The sequence below is a fragment of the Columba livia genome, chromosome 10 (genome assembly GCF_036013475.1).
Source record: "Columba livia isolate bColLiv1 breed racing homer chromosome 10, bColLiv1.pat.W.v2, whole genome shotgun sequence".
In the NCBI taxonomy this organism is placed as follows: domain Eukaryota; kingdom Metazoa; phylum Chordata; class Aves; order Columbiformes; family Columbidae; genus Columba; species Columba livia.
The window spans coordinates 18,395,448-18,418,035 of NC_088611.1; the positions used below are offsets into that span (position 1 = coordinate 18,395,448).

Here is a 22,588-nt window from a genome sequence, read left to right on the forward strand (position 1 = left end):
CCCGCTCCCCGTTGGCTGCCACGGCGCTACACCCCACCTCGCCGAGACGCCCGCCGCCGCCAACGCCTGGCCCGCCTACGCTTGCCATTGGTGGCCGAGCTGTCCCGGCCCGCCTGCGCTCCCGCCTCATTGGAAGCCGCACGTCCGACCCGCCGCTCGCCCCACGGTCCTGACGTCCCATTGGTTCGCGGAGCTGCTCGTCGGCGAGAGGCGGGGGGGGAAGAGGCGGCCGCCAGCGTCGACGCGGTGCAGCCGGGCGGGCTGTGACAGTGCTTGCCGGCCGGACCGCGCTACGTGCCGAGGGGCGGGGCGGCGGGGGCCCGTCACCGCCCCCGCCGAGGCGCCGCTCGCCGCGGGGTAACTCCCGCGTCGGGACACGTGGCAGAAAGAAGGGGCGGTGCGGGCGGCCGGGATTCCTGGGCGGCAGCCGCCGCTCCACGGCGCGTGCGCAGGTCGGAGGGAGGGGGAACGAGGCGCGGGGCGCAGGCGCGGGGCCTGCCGCGCGGCACGTCCGCGCCGCGGGGGGAGGGGGCGGCTCTGCGCCGGGGTCCCGGCAGGGGCTCGTCCCGGGCCTGGCGGAGCCGCTCTGCTGCGGCGGCCGCGTTGCCACCCCCGCCCGGCGGGCCGTCCCGAGGCGGGGGGGCCGGACGTGCCAGGAGTGCCGTCTCCTGAGCTCTCTCGCAGGCGGCGGTGCCAGCACGGCGGTGGAGCGCGGAGCGGGCTGGGTCTCCAGGGCCCCACACAAAGGGCGTGAGGCGCTGAGCGCGGGGAGTCGGGCCCCGCTGAGCTGGGCCGGTGCCTGAGCGCAGCCGGAGCGCTGCCGCCCCCGCTCCGGTACCGCCTCTGCGGTGGGAGGAGGGGCCGCCCACCCGCGGCGGCTCCGTGGGCTCTGGGCGCGGCGCTACCGGCCGTCCTGCTGCCCGGGCGGGGACGGCAGCTGCGGTCCCTCCCTCTGCCGGAGAACGGGCGGGCGGCCCGGGAAGGCTCCCCCGGCCCCAACAGCCTTGGAGACCGTGAGGCGTTAATTACTGATCCCAATTAACGCTGCGCGCGGATTACACCAACTAAAGGGTCGTTCAAGGAAGGCGGATGGAGCCGGAACAGCGGCACAAAGCCGGACGCTGCCCGCTCCCGGGGTGTCTCCGCAGAGGGTGCGGCGGGTGAGCAGCGGCGCCGGGGCAGCCCGAGGAGCCGCCCGCAGCCCGGCCCGGCCCCGCCGCCATCTTGTGCGCAGCGCCGGCGCCCCCGCCATGGCCGCCACCCGCGGGAGGGCGGGCCCGGCCCCTGCGGCGGGTCCCGGGAGCTCCGCGCCGGTCACGGGGCGCCGAGCCAGGCGTGCTGCAGGCACTGCGCGGCGGTGGCGCGGCGCTCGGGCGCGTAGTGCAGCGCGGGGAGCAGGAAGGCGGCGAAGGGAGCGGCCTCGTGCGGCGGCCAGCGGTGTCTGTCGGCCAGGACGCTGTGGAGGCTGCGGGGGGACAGTCTGGAGATCCGCAGCAGAGCGCCTGGCAAAGACACGGAGAGCGCAGCGGCTTCGTTAGACGTGCGAGACGGGGACCGCCCCTCGTGCGGTTCACGCAAAGCACCCGCAGGTCCCTCCCTTCGGCTGTGCGAGATCCACCCGTCCCTTGCAGGTTCTGCACTTGGGTGTTCCTGAGAAGTCAACTTTCCAAGCTCGTGTTTGGAGTCTTCCCGTTCTTAAGCTACTTCTTACATGAGAACGCTGTCATCACTTAAAAGAATGAATCTTGTCTGCAATTGCTAACCCAAAGATACATAAATCTTTACGTTTAAGTCAGTCTGCTCATGTAACAAAGTCACTTGAAAAACACCTGATCACAAACTGCAGACACTACTGACCTTGCGGCTTCAGACCTTTAAGGCCGGCACAATTAGTTGAGTCTGGCTTTAACTCAGATCCCCAGACTGTTGGACAAAGTGTCCTTTAGCTGAACATTACTCATTATGCACTAAAAGGATTATGTAATGCAATATGCAAATGTGTAACCAATTGGCTCTTTAGGGTGTGAGCGTAGTGATAAGACTTTGTATGTAATGCCTTTTACTTTTCTTCTTAGCGTGCTGGCTTTATTCCAGCATCCAGACTTGTGCAACTCTGTAAATAAATATCTCGGCTCTGTGTGCTGATTTGGCTCATTGACACCAGACCCCTGTTTGGGGGACAACAAGAAGATGTCAACAGTGTTCCTAGAACAGCCACATCAAAGCCATTGCTGCTTGTTCCCTCTGCCTGGCCACACGCAATCCAGAATGCACTGGGTCGTGTCAGTGCCATCGCTCACAAAACACTCATGTCTGATCTATTTGGTGTCTGCTAGATCTGTGGAGCCCAGAAGAGTGCCCGAGAAGCCGTCCTTGTCCCCAGGTGTAAATGCAGTGATTCAGGTTAGGCACATGTGGTCAGGCCAGTTTGGTTCACATGGAGAATGAATATAGAACAAGAACCAGTTTTGACTCATTTCTTTAGAGCACCTTAGAAGGAATAAGGGTGAGCAAAGGCTGTGAATGTGCAGGGAGGTGCTTGCTGAACTGCAGCGTGGGACCAGCACTCGTCATTGAGTGAGTTGTGGGGTGGCTGGTGAGCCTGAGTGCAGAGGAAGAGGGTGCTGGGCTAAACTGCCAAAGGATGGAGTTGTGATGTCTTGAAGTCCAAGTATTTCAAGCCTAATGAATCAAAGGGAAAGGAACTGGGGAGACATAGTTGGGTCCGAAGACTAAATAATAGCAGCCAGGCTGGAAGGACACGAGTGTCCTGCTCCTGATCATCATTGTTATCTGCTGGGGAACGGGTGAAATCCAGCGTTCCGCACTCTTCAGCCTCCCTGCTGTGTAGCTATTGCCTGTCCATGTTTCCACTCTCTCCCAGTCCAAAGGAGAAAGAATAGAAACTTTTTCCCTGTTGGGTGTTTGCTGTGACTGGTTTTCAGGATTTCGCGTTCATCCCTGGAACGCTCCTGGATTGCAAAGGTAGGCAGGGCAGGGAGTGTTGCTGCTCTGTATGAAACCTCCGCTTGCGTCCTGTCCCTGCTTGCAGACTGCGTTGTGTAATGTAGATTTTGGGGTTTTCAGTGTGAGATGAGTAGGAGTATTTCAGAGATTCACAGTAAACTTCCTTACTCCGATTCTTACCTGGCCTGCTGAAAAATTTCGTCGACTTCTTCCAGGAGAAAGCAATTTGAGGAGGAATTCGTCCTAGGAGTTCAATAATACGAGCAACATGATCTAGACAGATGGAGGGAAAACGTGTAGATACAAAGACTGTGACACTTGTGTCTGTGAAATGAATAAAACTGATGGAATCCTACCGTCATCTCTGGAGAAGTATTTCCCGGCTTGAGGATCAAATAAATGCTCCCCAGTTGCCATTTCAAATGCCTAGAAATGGAGGAGCATTGTTAATTCACTAACTGACTTGGAGTTTTTCTTCCCTGTTAAGTGATAATACCAATTTCCCATCCTATCACACAAAACTGACCCTAAAACACAGAGATATTCATGCTACTTTGATCCGTTCCGTGGTGAAACAGCACCTTTAGCCCCATCAGGATGAAAACCAGTATGTGCCTGATTCACTCAAGCCCATGAGTTAACACACATGGAATGTAAATTGCCTTGTAGCATAAACTAAGAGTGAATTTGGTCACAGCATACTTTCAATTAGAAGTGAATGAGCGCACACAGCCCCTTTCTCCTCCTCAAGGAAGTCTTGCTCCCCACACAGCCGGTGCAGGTGGGTGCTGAGGACACACTGTCCCCAACCCGTTAGTGTCAGTCCCCTCCCATGCATGTGCAGCGTTGTCCCCAGTGTTGTCCCCAGCCCTACCAGGCAGCCCGTGCTCCAGATATCCGCAGGAGTGCCGTAGTCTAACCCAAGCAGCACTTCCAGCGCACGGTACGGCTGGGTCTGGATCTCCTTGGAAAAAGGCTTGTACTGAAACAGAAGCAAACTCCATCAAGGGTCTAACAGCGACGCTTGTGCTCACAAGCTTCCCGCACGGCGAGGGGGACGCGGGGCCAGAGCCGAATATGTGCACTGAACGCTGCGCGGGGCACGCCAGGCACGTTCCCAGCCCCGCTGACACCGGGGAGAATTTATCCCTCAGCGTTTCACACTGAACACGGTTTTGAATTTCTAGTTGCAGGGACCGGCTGCAAGCTGAAGAAACGTGCAAAGCTGACAGTGTCTCTAGGGTTACAGCGCCCAGCTCTGAGCTGGGAGTGCTGCATATAACAACCCCCTGAAATCGGCATCTCTTCAGCACATGGAAACAACTATTTGGCTGTAAAAGGGCAGATGCGTGGAGTGGGATGGAAAGAAGCACACAGCGTCCCCCGTGGTCATGGGATGGAGACTGGGAGCAGACTCACTGTCCAGCACGCGCTGCCCAGATCTGCGATTTTCACTTCTATGCTCATTAAATCAGATTCTTCCAATCGACGGCTGAGGTCACCTGCTAGGTGGAAAGACAGAGAGAAATCAGGTCTTTCCAAACCAACAGGTACACAGCACTTAAATCAGGAGAGGGATATATGCCCGCCTTTAAAGCTTTTCAGCCTAAAAGGTCCTAAAAATGCTTTTTATCATGAATAAAATACTACTTCTTTTATTTATTTTTTTTTTTTTTTTCAAGGAAACACAAAGAAGAGCTGCCATCCAGTCAAAATCTAAGAGGACGTTTGGGAGGACAGTAACTCGGGGTGGAGCGGTGTGACCGTGGGTCCTGCTGCAAGGTTCCTCCAGCACTGAGGTTAAATTCCTTTGTGCCCAGAGGAGAGCACGTCCTACCAGCACTAGTCAGACACAAACCATCTGTGATGGCTCCTTAGCCCTCAGCAATCCTGGCTGTCACAGACCTTGGACACGGCCTGCTTGGCAAGCGCCGCAAAGGTCACACTATAATATGGCCCTGGAAAAACAGTGATTTTTGGTTTACTGCTTTACAGTGAGCTGTCAGTCTATGCCTAATATGCTTTTCTGCTCCAAGCAAAAGACTCAGTCACTAATTTAGCGTTTCCCAGAGTCTGAGAGACAAAACAGCACCGTCATGGGAGAAATGCTCAGGGGAGAACGTTGTGCAAAGATGATGCAAAGGGTCTCATTGCTGGGAGGTGCGCTGATCTCTCAAGAGGCACTTCAGCCCTATGTCTTATTTGATATTCACACCATTGTCTACAAATAAATTATGTCTCAAAGGCCCTTGAAGATTTGCAGAAACCTCAGAAATATAGGAAATAAAGAGCAGAAGTGTTGCACAGCTTTCTGATCGAACTATCTTGTATGTAAACCTTTCAGTGGCTGAAAACACTGGACACAAAGGAACTATTCTGTACCTGGAGCCATGAGAATGAGCTCCAAGGCGGTGGTGGGGCTGTTCACAGATGCCCGTGATCTGTAGTTGTCCTCCGTGCCAACCTCCCTGCCAAACCACATTTCTGTAGGTGCCTTGAGGAGCTTTTAACTGCTCAACCTGACGTTTGTATTAAGCAGAGACAGCAGAGGCCTCTCAGCAGCATAAGCTGACTGTACTGTTCTGTACCGGCCATTGCAGGAGACAGCAACCTTTCCTGAGGTGTCTGTCCCTACTGCCTCTCTGTTTTCCTCCTGGCAATAAAATCATAAGTCCCTTTTCTTGTTGAAAAAAAAAAAAGAGCACTCACCTGGCCCCTTTAGCCTCAAATCTGTTCTCTGTCCGCAGTCGAACATACAAAGCAGAAGCCTTTGGAGGTTTTTGTCACGTCCGTACAGCAAGACGTTCTCCGGTTTGATGTCGGTGTGGATGATGCGGCAGCACTTGTGCAGGAATTGCAGCCCCTCCAGCACCTGGGTGAGCAGGCAGCGCGTCACATCAGCTGTGTGGGGGTCCCCACCGCCCCCCTGCCCTAGGGGTCAGGCACAGTGATTGTGCAGGTTGTGGATGCTCCGGTGTTGAAGAAAGGGGCGCTGATGGAAACTGTCTGCAATAAGTTGTGTCTGTGCAGTGGGTGCTCTGAACTAGGGGGGAGGTGCAGCCAGAAGAGAGGTGTCGAGGTTTGGGGTGGCCTTGGGGGGAACAGGGATGAGGGGTTTCATCACATGGTGTTGGCAGGAATGCTGTCATCACTTAAAAGAATGAATCCTGTCTGCAGTTGCTAACCTAAAGATATATAAATCCTTTCAGTTTAAGTCAGTCTGCTCATATAACAAAGAGTCACTTGCAAAATACCTAATGCTGAACAACAGACACTACTGACCTTGCGGCTTCAGACCTTTAAGGCTGGCACAATTAGTTGAGTCTGGCTTTAACACAGATCCCCAGACTGTTGGACAAAGTGTCCTTTAGCTGAACATTGCTCATTATGCACTAAAAGGATTATGTAATGCAATATGCAAATGTGTAACCAATTGGCTCTTTAGGGTGTGAGCGTAGTGATAAGATTTTGTATCTGAAGCCTTCTACTTTTCTTGCTGGCACGCTGGCTTTATTCCAGCATCCAGACTCGTGCAACTCTGCAATAAAACTATATCTCATGTCTGTGTGCTAAATTTGGCTCATTTCTATGCACAGTGGATAAAAACCCCCGTTTGGGGACAACAGGAGGAGCGGGTGCCCAGCACGCCTGGGGAGCCCGGTGGGGAAGAGGCTGTTTGGGGGAGGTGAAGGTGATATGCAGCAGAAAGCGGCGTGAAAATCCACAGATATCACAGGTGGGCAAGCCCAGAGAGAAGGGAAGAGGACAGAGCAACGGGGAGGCATTACAACCACAAGATGGAACTTTCTCCCAAAATAAACGCTCGCTGTTACATCCTCAGACCACAGTGCCTTCCAGCTGGTTATTCAAATGGAAGGTGAGGGGTGGTTATAGGGTGACATGGCACGGGAGGGTGTCCCATCGAACTAGGGAAGTAAAGGAGGTTCAGCATAACCCAGACAGGAGGAGGGAGAGACCACGAGTGAGTGTGTGCAGAGAGGACTTAGGGCAGAGCTGGAGAACCATGTAGGGAAAGAACAGCTTGCGATGGAGCGGGGAGAGATAAACAACAGCTACCAGAGAGAAACAGTCGCTATCAGAAATCAGTAACAGCAAGAAGGCCGCTGGGAGAGTTACATTTGCTTTTTAAACACTCTGGACAGTCGTAAAGGGCTGGCAAATATTCTCTGTATTATCCAATTCTATTCTTGGATGAACACCAGCCCCAGGGAAATACCAACTTTAAATGGTAACTGTGAAACGTGGGGAAAGATTTAAATAGCTAAACAGGAATGAACCAGAAGCAAATACTGCCCCAATGCTAATCTGAGGGGGGTAAAAAAGGCTCGGAGATTTTTACAATTAAAGCAGATAAGGGAGTAGACCCACAAAAAGCTTGGGTGTGAAATGGGACACAGCAATTAATGCTGCTAGAGTTTTGTTTAACTTATCCAGGTGTTAGTGGAGCTTCTCTAGAGGAAGAAGAGGCTATTCCAGAAAACGGGATGGAGGAGGATGCGGTTTTCTTTCTTAGTGTCCCTAGAAGGGCACAGGAATCAGGGTTGTAAATCTTAATCTTGGCAAGCGTGCAGACTTCTGATAAATCTCGGCATGAGAGGCAAAATGTCATTTCAACTATTCTGAGGCCTCACTCAGGTTTCCCATTCCCAGCCAACACATAAGAACCTCAGTTTTCACCATCTGTTCGATCGGCACACCCCATCCTTCCAGGGGCTGAAGGAAGAGTTTGCTCTGAGCAGGAAAACCTCAATACGGGTGCAGGACCAGCCAATCAACCCAGCAATTCAGAAAGACATGAGCGCTGAGGGGATCTCAAGCACCTTTGGTGGTGCTGGGGAGAACACCAATGGTCTCGCATTGCTGCCCAAGGGAACTTCTCAGGGCAGAGATACACGTGTTTTCTGCACAAGATGCATCATTCTGTCAGGCTGTTTGTCCCCCTGTGAGCAGCAGAGCTGCGGGGGAATTCGGTGATCCTGGAGATGACGGGAGCACAAGTGCCACCCCTGTGTCGCTGGGCTGCAACTCTCCATGCCGGTGGCCCTGACTTCTTCCTGAACCGAATGAGGCTGCAGGCTTGGGCAGTATGTGCTGCTGTATTAATGGGAATGCGATGACTTCCCACTCTGTGTTTTAATTAACATTTTCTCTCCTTACACCCAAAATAAATAGTTACTGTTTTCCTTAAAAAAAAACCCACATGCCTTGGGCACTCCCCCTGCATTGCCCCTTTCTTTGCAGATGCAGTCATGGGGTTTGTTGCAGATGACCCCAGGATTAAGACTATGGCATGTCCCCCAGCCAACAGTCCCGTGGTGCCCTCACCCTGTCCCAGCTGAGTTCTCACCTGCTGTAAAGACTTTTTCACAAAAGGCAAAGGCAGTCCCTGGGCTGCGTAGTTCTCCATCAGACATCGCAGGGAAGGACCCAGTGCCTCAAATACCAAGCACACATGTGGCAAAGAGTCAGGGATTCACTAACGGAGAGAAGATGCTACCACCAACCTTTTGCCCTCCACCAGAGCAGCCAAATATCTCCTTATCCAACCTCTCCCCTCCAGCCACCTCTGTGTGCCCTGGTCCAGCTGCTGCCCTGCTCATCCTCCTGACAGGAGCCCAGCCCTGGGTTTTACACCATCCTGCAAGGCCAGCCCAAGGCTTTGCTGACAGCACTTGCAGCAGAAGGATATGGAAGCCGTTCTCTCCAATCATCCTGAAGTCATCTAACAAACAGACAATGTTTTCTCCTGCCCGGTCCTTCTTCTTCATACTACTCACCTGAGGGGAAGGATTCCAAGAAAGCTGCAGTTAGAGACATATATACACACAAGGACATCTTGCACCCATTTTATCCTGTTCTACAGACCTTCTGTTCCAGGAGCTGGCACTTACATGACAAATCTCATGAGAACAGCATCAGGAAAATCAGGCTTCAAACACACAAGCAAAGTCTGTTACCAAGGAATGAGTTTCTGTATGTTGTCTAGCTCTCGGCTAGGTGGGACCATCACCCTCACAGTGTAAGATTAACTCAAACCAAACCTGCTAATGGTGTCTAGCACACTTTCCACTACTTATTCTATCCCATGCAGGCCCAGAAAGTGCTCCTGCTTATGCTGGGAGGGGATTCCCCCAAGCCCACAGCTCCCTGCTCCCAGCAGCAGTGGCTGGAGAGCAGCTCCCGCGCCTGGAGGAACCCAGTGAAGTGGGTTTCTTTGGGCTGAAAAGGGGTTGGCTATGGGCAAGTACTACAGAGATCTAGAAGATATGGAGTGGTGGTGGAGTGGGTGAACACAGATTTTTCATACAAGGACCAAGGGCACTTGGGAGGTTCAAAAACAAAGCAGAGAAGATGGTTCTTCACACAGCCTGTGGCTAAGCAGGGGCATTTCTTGTGACGGGGGAATGTGGGTGCTGAAGCCTGCGTGCTCTCACAGCAAAGCAGAGCAGGTGTCCGAAAGTAAACCTATGGAGAATTACTGCCCACGCAGACATCAACCTTGGGCCAAGAAATCTCCATCTGGAAACTGCTGTAGGCCAGGGGAGTGTTCGGTGGGAGCAGCAACCTGTGCTTAGCTTGTCCTTACAGCCCTCTGGACATCTGCTGCTGGCCCAGGGTGCTGGGCTGGGGGAACCCCGGGTCTGTCTGCGCACGGGTGCTACATCACCCCAAGGTCCCACACCTGCATGGCCAGGTGTCTCAGGAGTTTGCTCTCACACAGCACTGATCCTGCTACAGCAATTCATACTTTTTTTGACTCTTCATAGCCATAAGTGTCAGGATTTTGGTTTGGCATGTTGTGCAGCTGCTGGATCCACCTGCACCAGCACCAGGAGGTTTGTGCTGGCACGACAAGGCGAGCAGCCGTGGAAGCACAGGAGACCAGGTCACCTGTGCGGGCAGCTCTGCAGGCGCCGGGCACCCCGTGCTGGTGGGAACAGCCCTGGGAACCAGCTGTATTCTGCTGAATGGGAAGGCGTGTCTTACAGAGAATTAGTGATAAATCAAGGGTAAGGCTCTGGCTGTGTGCAGGATTGTGCTGATGCGCAGAAAAGCAGCTCTCTGATTACATTAAATTAGTGCCACTTGGTGCTTCCTCTTGCATCACGGAGTCTGGCTCGTGTCCCTTTGGATGTGGGCCTAGGGATTTACAGGTGTGAATCAAACCTTTCTCAGACCTGTTGGAGAAAGACCTCAGCGTAATTTGAAATGCAAAATGTAGTGGCTTTTACTCATCTAAAGCTGATGTAACTTTGTATTTAGGCAAACTCGAAGAATTGTAACCATGAGCTTTCTAGAACTAGCAGGTTGAGCCATCTTCAAAGGCTGAGACCCAGATACAGGCACTTAATTTCCACATCCATTAGCAAAGGCAGGAGGAAGCTTTCTGACTTCAGACATTTATTAAATTTTTGCTTCATCCTGCATTCTTCTTTGCAGATGTATCCTTTTACTTATCAGTGTTGTGAGCAATGCCCTCTGAGCTGGGCACGACACAAATACAGTGGACACGCTCCCATCTCTTCCCTAACATCATTACCACATTTTGCTGTTAATCATCTGCCTTTTCTTTCTGCAGGTTCCTCCTATTTACTGGATTTTGGTCTTAGCTGGAAGAAATGGGCTGAGAGGGCACGTGGGACACAGCCAGCAGGTCCCAGTGTGACAGGAGGAAGGAGAAGGTGCCTGTTCCAGAGGCCAGTGCTAAACCTGGATCCTCAGACTGAGACCTGAAGGGTGCAGGGACGATGAAGATGATGAGGCTGATACTCAGACCTTAACTCAGTGGCCATCCCCGTGGAGCACAGCCCAGGATATACATACGCAGCGCAGGAGAGCGACCTCATCCTGGGCAGCCTCAGCAAAGCCTTCCCTGCTTTTCAGGACCTTCACTGCTACATGTTTCTTCCTCCTGGGAAACAAATCACAGCTGCCAGCCGAGGTGTGCCAGGGTGTCCCTGACCAGCAGCACCTCCCAGTGCTGGCAGCAGAGCGACCCAGACACCAGCAGGGGACCGGAGAGAAAAAGGCAGAGCATGGACGCTGCAGGGTCTAAATGAGAAGAGCAAATGCAGAGCAAGGGCTGATCCCACCTCAGGTGTGCTCTTTGGTTTCTGGGCACCAGCTCTGCTCATTGCACCCCACCAGGCTCGCTGCCAGGTTTGCCCTGTGCTCAGGGATGCCAATGTGCTCCTGTGCCCTGCTGCTTCTGCCCAGGGGATCAGCCAGCCCTTCCCGCCTCCCCAAAAAGCGGTCAGCCCCTCACCTCATGTCGTGGCACAGCCAGACGGTGGCAAAGGCTCCGCAGCCCAGTTTGCACAGAGCCTGGTATCGCACGTTGAACACCTCTCCTTCCCGAGTGGGGTGGTGGCCTTCTGTGGGGACCGTCACTGAGAGACTACACTGACATCTCTACATGCTCTTAGACCGAGAGAGCAGCTGAGAACAGCCGTTCTCCTGGAGGAATGGCCAGACAGGTCCCAGTGACCTCCTTCAGCCTGGGAAGAGCCTGGCACAATTCCAAGGACTGACCTGTGCGCTGGGCTGCCGACACCTCCTGCACCCCCAAATCCATGGCCCAGCAGATCCCGGTACAAGGGGACGGAGGCAGCGGGGAACCAGGTCGTGGGGCACGAGTGGTGAGGTCTTCAACACTTTACTCCTTGAAAGAGAGGTGCAGAGCTGCAGGGTGGCCATGCATCTGCTGCGGGCTGCCCACATCGACCCCATCTCTATCGCTGCCGTTCCCTTGTCTCCTTCCCCCCACCTGCTACATCAGCCCCTGGAGCCGGGCTGTTACAAAAGCCTCTGGCAATTCGTGCAGGCAGGGATTATTTTAAGAGTTCAGAAGAGGAAAGCTGGCAGGGATGCTGGGTGTACGGCCGCGCTGGGGCCGGGCGGGAGTCTCAGGTTTCCCTGTGCCCAGTGTGGATTTTCAGGGGCTTAGCAGGGACTGGGGGACCCCCTCCCGCTCCCATCCCAGTCCCAGCTGGGCAGGGGACACGTCTGGGCTTTCGCTGGCAGGAGGATCCTCGTACTCCAGATGGGTGTGAAGCAGAACCTGCATTTTAGACACTGCAGATGTGTCCGCAGCCCAACCCCAGGGCTGGAGCAGGGGTTTATCACTGGGTTCATCACTGACCATCCCATGACACTGTAGCAAGAGGCTGTGACGGAGGGGGAGGCTGTTCCCGGGGTTTGTTACTATGACAGCCCAAGGTACAAACACCGAGACAGTGCAGACGGACGGATGCAACTGCTCTCCCCCCACCCCACAGCGATGGTGTAGAATTGGCTTCAGCAGCAGCCACCTGAAGTCGCAGCCCAGAGCCCACGTTGCTAATGGAAACATAGATGTAAGCGGCTGTCGCTGGGCACTCCCAACCCAGCCTTTTGTAACTTGGAAATGTCACTTGCTGTATGGCCAAAGCTTCAGGTTAGCACGCATTCCCAGAGCTTGTGACAGGTAATAATAATCCCAGCAGAACTTTAACACGGGTAGAAATATTGACCTTTAAATCCTTCAAATCAGGTTGCTAAAGCTAAGAGCTTGTCTGCTCCAGAGGATTTTCAGAAATAGTTCTATTAGATTGGTGAGAAAGTAATTGTGATTTTGGACGTGCTTTAGTGCTAGATTTAGGTTATGGGTGGTCTCAATGATCTTGAGGGTCTCTTGCAACAAAAATGATTGTATGATTGTATGATACTCTGACTATTACTCTTATCTTCCAGACATATTTAGATTATAAGCCTTTGGTAAATACTCCGGCTTTTTTCAACATGATTTATACCACTGAACATTGTATGGCTCTGTTCAATGAAGGGGGTTACCCTAAACCACCCTGAGAGCAAAATAACATAAGATAGATACACGTAATTTAAAAACATCTGTAGAAAAGGACAGCAAACATAAGTGAGCATTTTTGAGATATGTCCAGCGGCTAAAAACCTTCCTAGAGACACATAGTCTTTCAACTCAGCTTTCCAACCCAAGACAGTACCAAGAAAATGCAATGCAATGCAATGCAGTGCAATGCAATGCTTTTCTGGCAGACACTGTAGGAGTTGGTTCTATTTAACCCTTGTTGAAAAGATCAAAACTAGACTCCAACATGGGACAAAACAGACTCCAACATGGGACACTGCACCATTTCACCCAGTTCCTCCATTGAGCCCCAGATACCATCATGTTCCCATCACTACTGGGCAAATGGGAAGATAAATAGAGCCCCGAAAAATAACTTCTAAGAATCTGGACCACAGGAAGGGAAGTGAGGTGGAAACAGTAGTGAGAACAACAGTCAGTACCAGCCTTTAGTCAGAGCATTGCAGGAGAAACCTCATTCAAACCAGGAATGCTCATGCAATTAAAGGCCTTGGGCCAGATCATGTTCTTCCCCCTCTTCTTCCATTGCTCAGATGCACCCTCGCACTCTCTTCTTTCACAGGTCTCCTCCCACTCTCCAGCTGATCACCGCTTCATTGCTGGCATTCTACCTTGGGAAAGTCTTCTCTGGGCTTTTCTTTGTCAAGCCACTGGCCTTGGGGAGCGCTTCCAGTGCCCCAACAGCCAGACCTCCTTTGGGGAGATCTTGCCTGGCCTCCAGCTGCTATTAATAGTGGGCTGGTGGTGGCAGCAGGAGCCACGTGATGGGGAGTTGTTCAGGGACAGTAACATCTCCGAGGTGCTGAGACAGCCGTGACTTCCTCAAAAGACAAAGGTTTCATCCCAGATGCTGCTGCTCCCCTCCCAGCACGGGTCTAATTAAGGGTCAGTTTGGGCTCGAGACTCTGACTCTGTCACGGACAAACCAGATTACCAGAGCTGACATTGCTCCGGTCACTTACACCCGCACAGTAGTCTGAAAGGGGCTCAAAATCCCACCCCCACCCGCATCGTATTTTTACATCTCTAACTGTGGCATTTACGCTGTTCAGAATCAGTCTCCTTTAGGCATAAATCTCCAGGATGCTGCATGTCTCTATGGCCGCTCTTTTCAGCAAATACTCATGTCTTTATCTACCAAACAGAGGTGAAATTAAAAATTTCCTTATTTGTGCACAGACCGAACATGTAATTAACCTCACAAGCTCCTGCATGACCAGAATCTACCCAAACCCTCTTCACTTACACTATCAGGATGGCAGGGACTGATGGGAGAGCCGGGCAACAGCCTTTGAGATTTTATTCTGTCGCTCGCTATTCACCTGCCAAAGGACAACTCAAGAGGGTGTGGAGATGGGAGTTGACCAGCATCTTCACTTAGTGGATTGTTATGGCAATAGGAGACTTCAGTGGGAAAGTAGGAGCCAAACACAGACATAGGGTCTAAAATGCATTCTAGCATTAGGGTTGATGGAGCAGAAATGAGGCAGGTCTGTCCTTAGGCAGCAAGATTTTACCTCTGTCCACCCTCGTTAGATGGATGCACTGGCAAAAGATGAAGAGCATTGCTATGCAACTTGGTACAGGAGAGTCAAACACACTTTTCTAAGCTTTGTGATAAAGAACCATCAATGCTTTAAAGTCCTTCGCTGCTGGATGTCTTCACATTAAAAACAACTGTTACTTTGCTTTTGTCATTCAAAGCTACATCGTCCAGAACATACTGGCTTGCTGCAGGCCTGGATTAGGTCAGAGAACTTCAGCACAAACCCAAACTGGTCCTGCCTGGTCTGCAAGAGCCACAGGCAGGGAGCAATGCTCCCGGACAACTGCCCCTGCCCTGCACTGCACACGGCCAGTCAGCGCCTGGACCTCTGGAGCTGCAGAACTCAGCAGAGCAACACATCATCTGCACGAACACAGACCTGGGAAGCCCTCGCTGAGCGCAGCATCCCTGCGAGTCACAACATGCAGGATTCAAGCAGCCCCGGGGTCCCTGTGCAGACTTACGGTGCAGCCGCTCGCAGGCACCACTCCTGTTGTCATCTGGCTCCTTCTGGAGCTGCCCAAAGAGAGGTACCAGCTGGTCCCGCTCCCCGTTTAGTCTGTGCTGCCCGGGAGCAGTGTCCTTGAGCAGACCGGGCTCTTGTGTGTGGCTGGGCAGCCGTGGTGAGGAGCAGGGCTGGGTATCGGGTCACAGCACTGCTTCTGGGAACAACTTTGGCTGCAGGAGAGCAGGAGACCTGGGACAGCTGCCTGGGATTCACTTTACTGCTGGCCTCTCCCTGCCCTGCCCTCCTCCCCGTTTGTCAGCTCCACAGTATCCACAGCAACTATTTATAGAGGTAAATTCACAGCTCTACAGAGATGGAAATGGAGAAATCCTTCCCTTCTCCACCGTCCCCAGACACGTGGGGCTGCCCGGTGCTTCCCACTGCTCCCAGTGTCACCCAGCATCTCCTGCCCATGCCTGGCCGAGGGGACAAGCTCCCCAGGGACACCCCAGTGCCACACTGCCTGACTCAGGCACCTCAGCCCACACACAGCGGGACACAACCCCACCCTGGAACTGGTGACCGCAGAGCCCCCGTCTCCTGTTCCTTTTTCTTGGAGAGTAACCATGACAGCAGCATCCTCCTGGCAGCCCTGTCCCACCAAGTGGGGACCCTGGCATCCCAGCACCAAACAACACCAAGGAGCAAACAAACCACACACAGAAAATAAATAAATTAAAAAATAAAATCACATATTTTCTCGGCTGCCGCAGCCTTGCAGCAGAGCTGGGCATGCCCCAGCCTCCCCCGCGCTGGGGCCCCGGTGTTGTACAGCTCGGGTTTCCTTGCCCAGACCAAGCCCCAGCCCTGCAGCAAAGGGTTAACCCTGCCTAAGAGGAGCTCTGCTGCAGACCCAGCCTACCAAAGCCAGCTCGGCCCATGTAGTGCTGCTCCCCTTGCTGCTCCCCTCTGCTCTCACCTGCCCTCCCCACACCAAAAATACTGAGGAGGGGGCAGAGGCTGCACCAGGCTGGGTGCTGAGCGGGAGCTGGGGAGAAAATATTTGTAATCCTTAAAAGGCCAACGAGAACACACACATAGCGTAAAAGGGGACTAAAGCGGTGACATGAGATGGGTGAGAGCAGGGAGAAGCAGATGAACCCAGACCTCTGCTGGTGAAGGAAGAGGGGGCGGAGGGCAAGGACCGGGGATATGGGAGTCAGCTTTAAGCCTGGAAAGAACTGCACAAATAGTTTAGGAATTGAGTTATTTGACTAATTTAGGAAGACTGGTTCCTGCCTTGTGCTGGTGGATAACAGTGATCAGCAGAAACTGTACTTTAAGCAGTCCCACCACGGAAAACCACCACCAGAGCCAAAACGTGCCCCATGCCCCAGCCCAGCTCCCGCAGCAGATGGAAACTCCCGCAACCGGAGCTCCGGGAACAGCAGAGATGCCACGAGGTAGGAGTCGTCATCAGCAGAAGGTGGCACAAGATTATCTTGAAGAAATGCAGCCGGTATCTCACAGACTGAGGAGGGAAAAGCCCTGGGTTCCTGCACCGCTGGTCCTGGTGCTCGGGATCAGCATCCACTTCGGAGAAAAAGAGGCAAATAGATTTGGGCCAATTGCACCACCGTGCAACGCGAGCACGACACGCAGGTTGCATATTAAAATTTATTGAATTATCGTGTAAGAATTCTCTTTATTAAAATCATTTGGACTCTAAACTGATTATTTACAGACAAAAACTCTTATATCACCAATAGATTCCTACATCTCAGAACAGTATCTACAAACAGTTATTACACTATGTAACAAAATTCCGATTTTTTTTCAAGCTCTTTATATTAATTATTAATTCCAATTTGAGAAAGACAGTACCTCGGGTGCTCTGAGCAGAACTCAAGGTGTGGCAGGGCATGAATGCAGGTCAGGCCATACTGTAACAGACACCAAGTCACAGGGCTGGGAGAGGGCAGAGTCACCAGGACAGGGGATCAGGAGAAAGTCTCTTGGAGCAAACGTGCTGGGTGTTCTGGAAACAAAAAGAATCATCCCGACAAGAAAGGCACCAAAAAAGCAGCATCTCACTGCAACCGGGGCATCCCCTGAAAAAGAAATGGCATCCACTGAGGCAGCAGCTTCTGAGAACTCTCTTTTCATTAAAAAAATTAGCCATCATTTCTGCCACCAAAAAAAAAAAAAGGCTTCCAGGTACAGCCCAAAATTTGCCACCAGAGAGATGAGAGCAAGCGCTCTCACATCGACATGGCATGGGTGCCAGCTGCTCCCGGTCGTGCCAACAGGAGAGACATTTAAATACACTAACGGATATTTATCTTAATACTGATCAGTTCTCGGCGTTTTGCCCAGACCAGGTGGAAGCAAGTTTCTTTCTCTGACTGCAGCACTAAATAAACGCTCACGCCTGCCGTTCAAGAACATCCCCTTTCTGAGAATAGGATTAAATCGGTGACATTCCCCCACCGCGCTCGTGTGCCGCGGGACGGGACCGGTCGCCGTGCGGCACTTGCGGCCGGTGCCCACAGAACGTGCTCGCCGTAAGAAAAAGGGAACATCCCGGGAGGATTCTCCATCCTTCAGAAGGAGCGTCCGTCTCCAGAGTTTCTGACAAGCTGGTCATGGAATCAGGCAGAGAATGGAAGAAACTCGGAAGGATCGTGAGAAATAAATAAATAAATCCTTCCCTACGAGAGGGAATTTTCGTAACGAAACCTGTTTTGTGCAAATTTAAAAAAGCAACAGAACCCTGTCGTAGTAACGGATTTTGCCACAGGAGAGGGGCATGGACGGAGGGAAGAGGGGCCGTGCCCGAACACCTCCGTTAATCCCAGCGAGGGGCTGTCACTGCGTGTCCGCGGGGAGGACGACGTCGGTCTCTACAACACCGAGGTCGGACGGATGGGAGGTGATGGGCACCACCAGCTTTCCACCCTCACTGTGCCAGCTGCGCAAGGACAAGCTCCTGGTGTTAAATAAGTCAATCACCTACATTTAGCTCTATTTTCAAGTCTTGATTATTGCTCTAATAAAAGTGGGTTTTCACAGACACACTCAGAGAAAGAAGACGATTTCTGACATCCAGGAGCACTGCTGAAAAGCAAAGAGGACTTGGAGCCTCCTCACCCAACAACCTAAGCCAGACACTTTGGCAGCTCTTGTCATGATTCCAGGAGAGCCACCAAGTCCTCCTCCCTTTGCCGATGTGAGCTGGATTCAGAATTAAGCCCCAAGCCGCCCTGTTCTGGGAAAGAGCAGAGATAATTCTACAAAAAACAGGAACAGACGTTAATAGTCTGCAGAGCCCTAAATCCAGCAGGGAGCCTGGGGCTCCTGGCAGATGCTCAGCGAGTTGCAGAGGCCACAAACTGCACCGTGGTGCCTGGGGCAGAACGTCCACCCATCGACGCACATGGGGACAACGCGGCCCTGCCACGACACCTGAACCTGCTGCAAACCAGGGAATCACCTCCTGCAGTTCTAAGGGAACGGGCTTCACTAATGTGCATCCTACCTGCTTTCTCCCACCTGACAGTCCTCCCCTCCACCTAGCTTTTGTGGGGCTGATTTAATCAGATTTGGTTGAGACAGGTTTCAGAGATGCTAAGTTCCCATAAGTTTAGTGGAAACAGGTGGGCAGGTAGGAGCGAGACCCAAACCGGTGCCCACCTCGGGGAGAGAGGCAAATTCTGTGTCCTCCTTTCCACCCAGCAGCAGCCAGCTTGCTCACAGCTCTGTGGAGCAGGACAGGAGCAGGAGTTGGCACAGGGACGTTTGCTGCACTCTGGGCACACAGAGTACCTGGGAACGCTGCTGAGAGGGTCGCAGGAGAGAGCTGCCTTTGCAGAAGAGAGCCCAGCGTTAGCGTGTTATACTGCCCAGGGAACAGTTTTGCAATGGTGCAGCACTCACACAAAGCCACAGGGCTGGTCTGAATTACCGCTATATGCAACATAAAGAGAGGTAGGGACAGCATCCTGCTCTGTTCTAGCTCCGACCCATCCATCCTGTCCCACACAATCACGGCCTTGGGGAAGTGACAGAGTCATCAGAGGTGTCTACCTGCCCCAGGCAATGCAGGACATCAGCGTGGAATTAGCAGCAGGGGGGTGAGAATGAGTAGGGCACCCTTATAAATGGGAATTTGCTCCCAGAAGGGCAGAGCACTCTGTGCACAAGGCATAGGAACAGAGGAAGGAGCAGCAAGGAGCTGCCCAGGGACAGCTGGTGACTCACTGGGCTTGTGCCTGCTCCAGCCTCTCCTCCCTGACACCAACCATCCCCGTTTGCAGGACACCTGATGCTCCTTGGGAACAACACAGTTGTGCTTCCCGGCTTCCTCGAGTTCACAGCTCAACAAATAACCCTTCTGCGTGTGCAACATGAGAGTCTGTGAAGCGAAACGGCGGTAAGGTGTAAGGCGAGCCTAACTGAAGAGCACACAGCTAAGCCTGGAACTGAGCTGCGGGGAAAAGTGAGCTGCTGTTACGACAACAGAGACATTTACGAGTCATCCCTGTGGACAAAGCAGTGGAGAAAATGTTGCTCCAGTGCTGACAGACGTTTGTCAGTAGAAGTGCACAGAGATACTTCTCCAAGAAAAGCTTTGTCTCAAAGCCACAAAATTAAACATTCTCCTTTAGCATTTAAATACATTAACTTTCTGAGGGTATTTACAAGTCCAGTTCAGAGCAGCAGAACAGTGAGACACCGGAGGGAGGGGAAGTGGCACAAGGCATTTGTGCTTTTCCAAAGAGCAGGGCAACCTCTGACCGTGAGGAACCGGGAAGACGGATCCCGAGCTGGGTCAGTGGAGACAGAGACGAGCCAGGCAGCGACTCTCACACACTTAATTTGTCCTGAGGGAAAGGGCGAGGGGCCGCTGTCCCTTTACAGCAGGCCCCCGGGCAAGAGCATGTGCTGGTGAGCACATCACATCCATGGAGATGCCACGCAGACCATGGGGAGCAACAAACCGTCGCCATTGGATGCTCTCCTTTCTACATCCCACATCCAGGACCAGCGGGGACATTGCTGCAGGGAAGTTTCTCAGGTGGGACACTGCAGGAGTGCTGGCCAGCTGGGGACAGAGGTTCAGCAGAGCTGTCAGCCTGGAGAAAGCGTCCTGGTCCCCATTGAAGTGAGTGGCTGCAGCAGGGGAGTCTCCCAGCACTGGCAAGGGCATCCGTGCAAAGCCCAGTGCTTGGCTGTGTCACCTGGCTCTTCAACAACGGTGTTTGGAAACTTGGCACATTCATGTAACATCCGTAGGAAGGAGCTGTGTGGTCTCCCTGACTGTCTGCCAGAGGAAACCCCAAGTTTGTTGTGTTATTGTTTTTGTTTTGCTTTTAAAAAGAAAAAAAAAAAAACTGTATAAAATATTCTCTGAGATGCAAGGACGCTTGTACTTTGTACTGCCTTGGCCATCCCTGCACATGTCACCCGCGGGTTCCTCGGAGAGTCAGGTTCCAATGGCAGCAGGACACCCTGTGTGTCGCTGGGACGAGCACTGTCCCCGTTCAGCCAGGGGAGAGCAGTCTGTCTGCGCCTGTCACAAATCCGTCACTTTATTCTCCACAGCTGCTGCGATCTGTTGTAGTCTGTATCCGAGCTGCATCTTCTGTGCCGTTGGATCTTCTTCCAAGGCAGTAATGATCTGCAACGAGACAGAAATCGCTGGTCCCCTTTCTCCAGCACACGACGCCGGCAACCAGCTCAACTCCACGCACAGCGGAAAGCCCTGAGCTGGAATCCCAAGTGTGCTCAAGACTAGAGCAGGTATGTAGTAATTAATCTCAAATTAACCACAAAATAAGTGTTATAGATCTGTCCTAATAACTTATCCACTTCATAGCGCAAAAAGAATGCTAAACTTCTCACCTGAAGAATGGTAACTGTAGTAAATGAATCTGAACTAACCGAATTTCATTTTTAAGTAGAAGAAGCTTTAAAAGGAAGCATACAGGAAATCTCAACAGCCTCCAAGTTAGTGATGAGTCCCTTTTTGTGATTTCCTCCCTTCCTATTTGAAGCTTAAGACATGGAAGTTGCATATGCCAATGAAACAATACACAGCGTCATAATAGTCTGGCTGTTGTTAATTAATTTTGGATGATAAAAGGAGAAGGGCATGTTCATACCTGCAGGAAATCCAGACTCACCTGGTCATAGTACTTATTGATGTATTTGTACAATTCATGTAGAGCCACCAGGGAATTGAGGTCACCTGAGTAATTCTGAATAAGAGAGGAAGTTAAACAAAACCATGAGACACTGAACAACTGCCCTTAAAAATTCTGCATCCTCACAGCTCATTAGGAAATGTGCCTGTTGCACAAAGCAACAGGAAAGGGAATTCACCCAGCAAAGGAAAAGAAAAATAATCACACGCACGCTCAGCTGGAATGTCGCATCTTTGCATTACTTTCTCTTAGATGCACAGGTGAGGGGCCAGGGGGACTTCTGAAATAATTTTATTTACCCGTGATAGCTCAGCCAGGGCAGAATTCATCTCCTGGTCACTGGCAGAGATGGTCTGACGAATGTCTGCGTAATACCTATAGAACAGTACAAAGGCAATTAGTGTCTTGTTCCTCCTAGTCTCCTTCTTACTGCTTAAACTACAACTCCTCAAGTTCATCGCTTACCTTTCCACCATCTGCTTGTAGCGAGGAATGTCCCGGGCATAGAGTAGCTTATTGATCGGAGAGTCCTTGAACATCCAAAACCAGAATTGATTAGAAAAAGCTCCATCATGCTGTGGACTACCCTTGGCAGGTAACACCATCACTGCTATTTTCTGATATTCATTCAGGATGGGGATTTTATGGCCTCTGCATGGAGAGGTACTTCAAATACCAGGCTCCCTGCTAGTCTGAGGAACCAGGAGGTGTGCTGGTGAAGGGACCTCTGGGATCCCTTGTCCAGCCTTTCACTTGGAGCTGGGTGATCACTTGTAGGAGACCAATCTGCCATGGCTTCGCATAGCTGATTGCCCAAATCTTGCAGAGATTCACCCACCCCATCTCTGGTGAACCATGCAGGACCGTTCCACCCCTGTTCCACAGGGGGACTAGTGGGGCTAAAAAGTTTTTCTAATGGCCAACTTGAATCTCCCAAGACACAGCCTGTGACTTACACTGTTTGCCGCAGCCGATTAGAGTTTAGCTCTGTCCCCCAAGCAGCTGTACGCTGTAAAGAGCCCTGCTCAATAACTTCTGTGCACTAAACAAAATCAGCTCCTCTCTCCTCTCTTCCCAGGAGTCCTCATCACTCTCCAGTGCTCCAGTGGCAATGGGAGCAAGGATGGGCCTGGCGAGCTGTCCCAGTGGTGCTGTGTAAACATTATCACCTTCCTGGGGCAGCACTGCTCAAATATTTGTGCCAATCACAGCCCCTTCTCCCCGCATACTTACCCGCCCTAACTTATGGTCAGCTATGGTACAGGAGTCCATGAAGGTCTGCGCGATGACCAGGAGCACAGCATCTACGTTATCTGACGTCTGCACATCAAAAACAAACTGGGGATTCTTGATGATGTTGATCCAGAACCGCAGGGGCAGGCTGGAGAGGAGACAGAAGCACAGCGGGGTATCAGCAAATGCAGCAGCTGCAGTGCTGAAAGATATTCTGCACATGACTGCACCTCCCAGCTTTGCCCTCCCAGCAAAACCGGCTTTTCACACCATGCTCTGCT

The 22,588-nt window shown here is 52.2% G+C and overlaps 2 protein-coding genes across 10 annotated transcripts in view; both read right to left on the reverse strand.

The window, feature by feature from the left end:
* Window positions 1–817: 817 nt before the first annotated feature.
* Window positions 818–16,403, reverse strand: LOC106145806 (SRSF protein kinase 3). Of its 5 annotated transcripts, XM_065074707.1 has the most exons (12): window positions 14,885–15,884; window positions 11,521–11,650; window positions 11,255–11,363; window positions 10,813–10,900; window positions 8,676–8,765; window positions 8,336–8,440; window positions 5,677–5,839; window positions 4,387–4,472; window positions 3,842–3,949; window positions 3,324–3,393; window positions 3,148–3,240; window positions 818–1,502 (listed from the first exon to the last, which is right to left on the reverse strand). In XM_065074707.1, the coding sequence occupies exons 2-12, from the start codon at window positions 11,561–11,563 to the stop codon at window positions 1,315–1,317; spliced, it is 1,143 nt and encodes a 380-aa protein (XP_064930779.1). In that variant the 5' UTR covers window positions 11,564–11,650; window positions 14,885–15,884; the 3' UTR covers window positions 818–1,314. The 5 variants fall into 5 exon arrangements, with proteins under 5 accessions (XP_064930779.1, XP_064930776.1, XP_064930777.1 ...); XM_065074704.1 differs by lacking the exon at window positions 818–1,502 and having other exon boundaries at window positions 2,942–3,240; window positions 4,387–4,469; window positions 14,885–16,403; XM_065074705.1 differs by lacking the exon at window positions 818–1,502 and having other exon boundaries at window positions 2,942–3,210; window positions 14,885–16,403.
* Window positions 16,404–16,531: 128 nt separating this feature from the next.
* Window positions 16,532–22,588, reverse strand: part of PLXNB1 (plexin B1) — an 81,343-nt gene continuing 75,286 nt past the window's right edge. For all 5 annotated transcript variants that reach the window (XM_065074616.1, XM_065074613.1, XM_065074615.1 and 2 more), the window contains 5 exons: window positions 22,308–22,455; window positions 21,540–21,604; window positions 21,374–21,449; window positions 21,054–21,128; window positions 16,532–20,548 (listed from right to left, as the gene is read on the reverse strand). In XM_065074616.1, coding sequence (XP_064930688.1) covers window positions 20,444–20,548; window positions 21,054–21,128; window positions 21,374–21,449; window positions 21,540–21,604; window positions 22,308–22,455 — 469 coding nt within the window. In that variant the 3' untranslated portion in view covers window positions 16,532–20,443. The remainder of the gene's footprint in view (window positions 20,549–21,053; window positions 21,129–21,373; window positions 21,450–21,539; window positions 21,605–22,307; window positions 22,456–22,588) is intronic.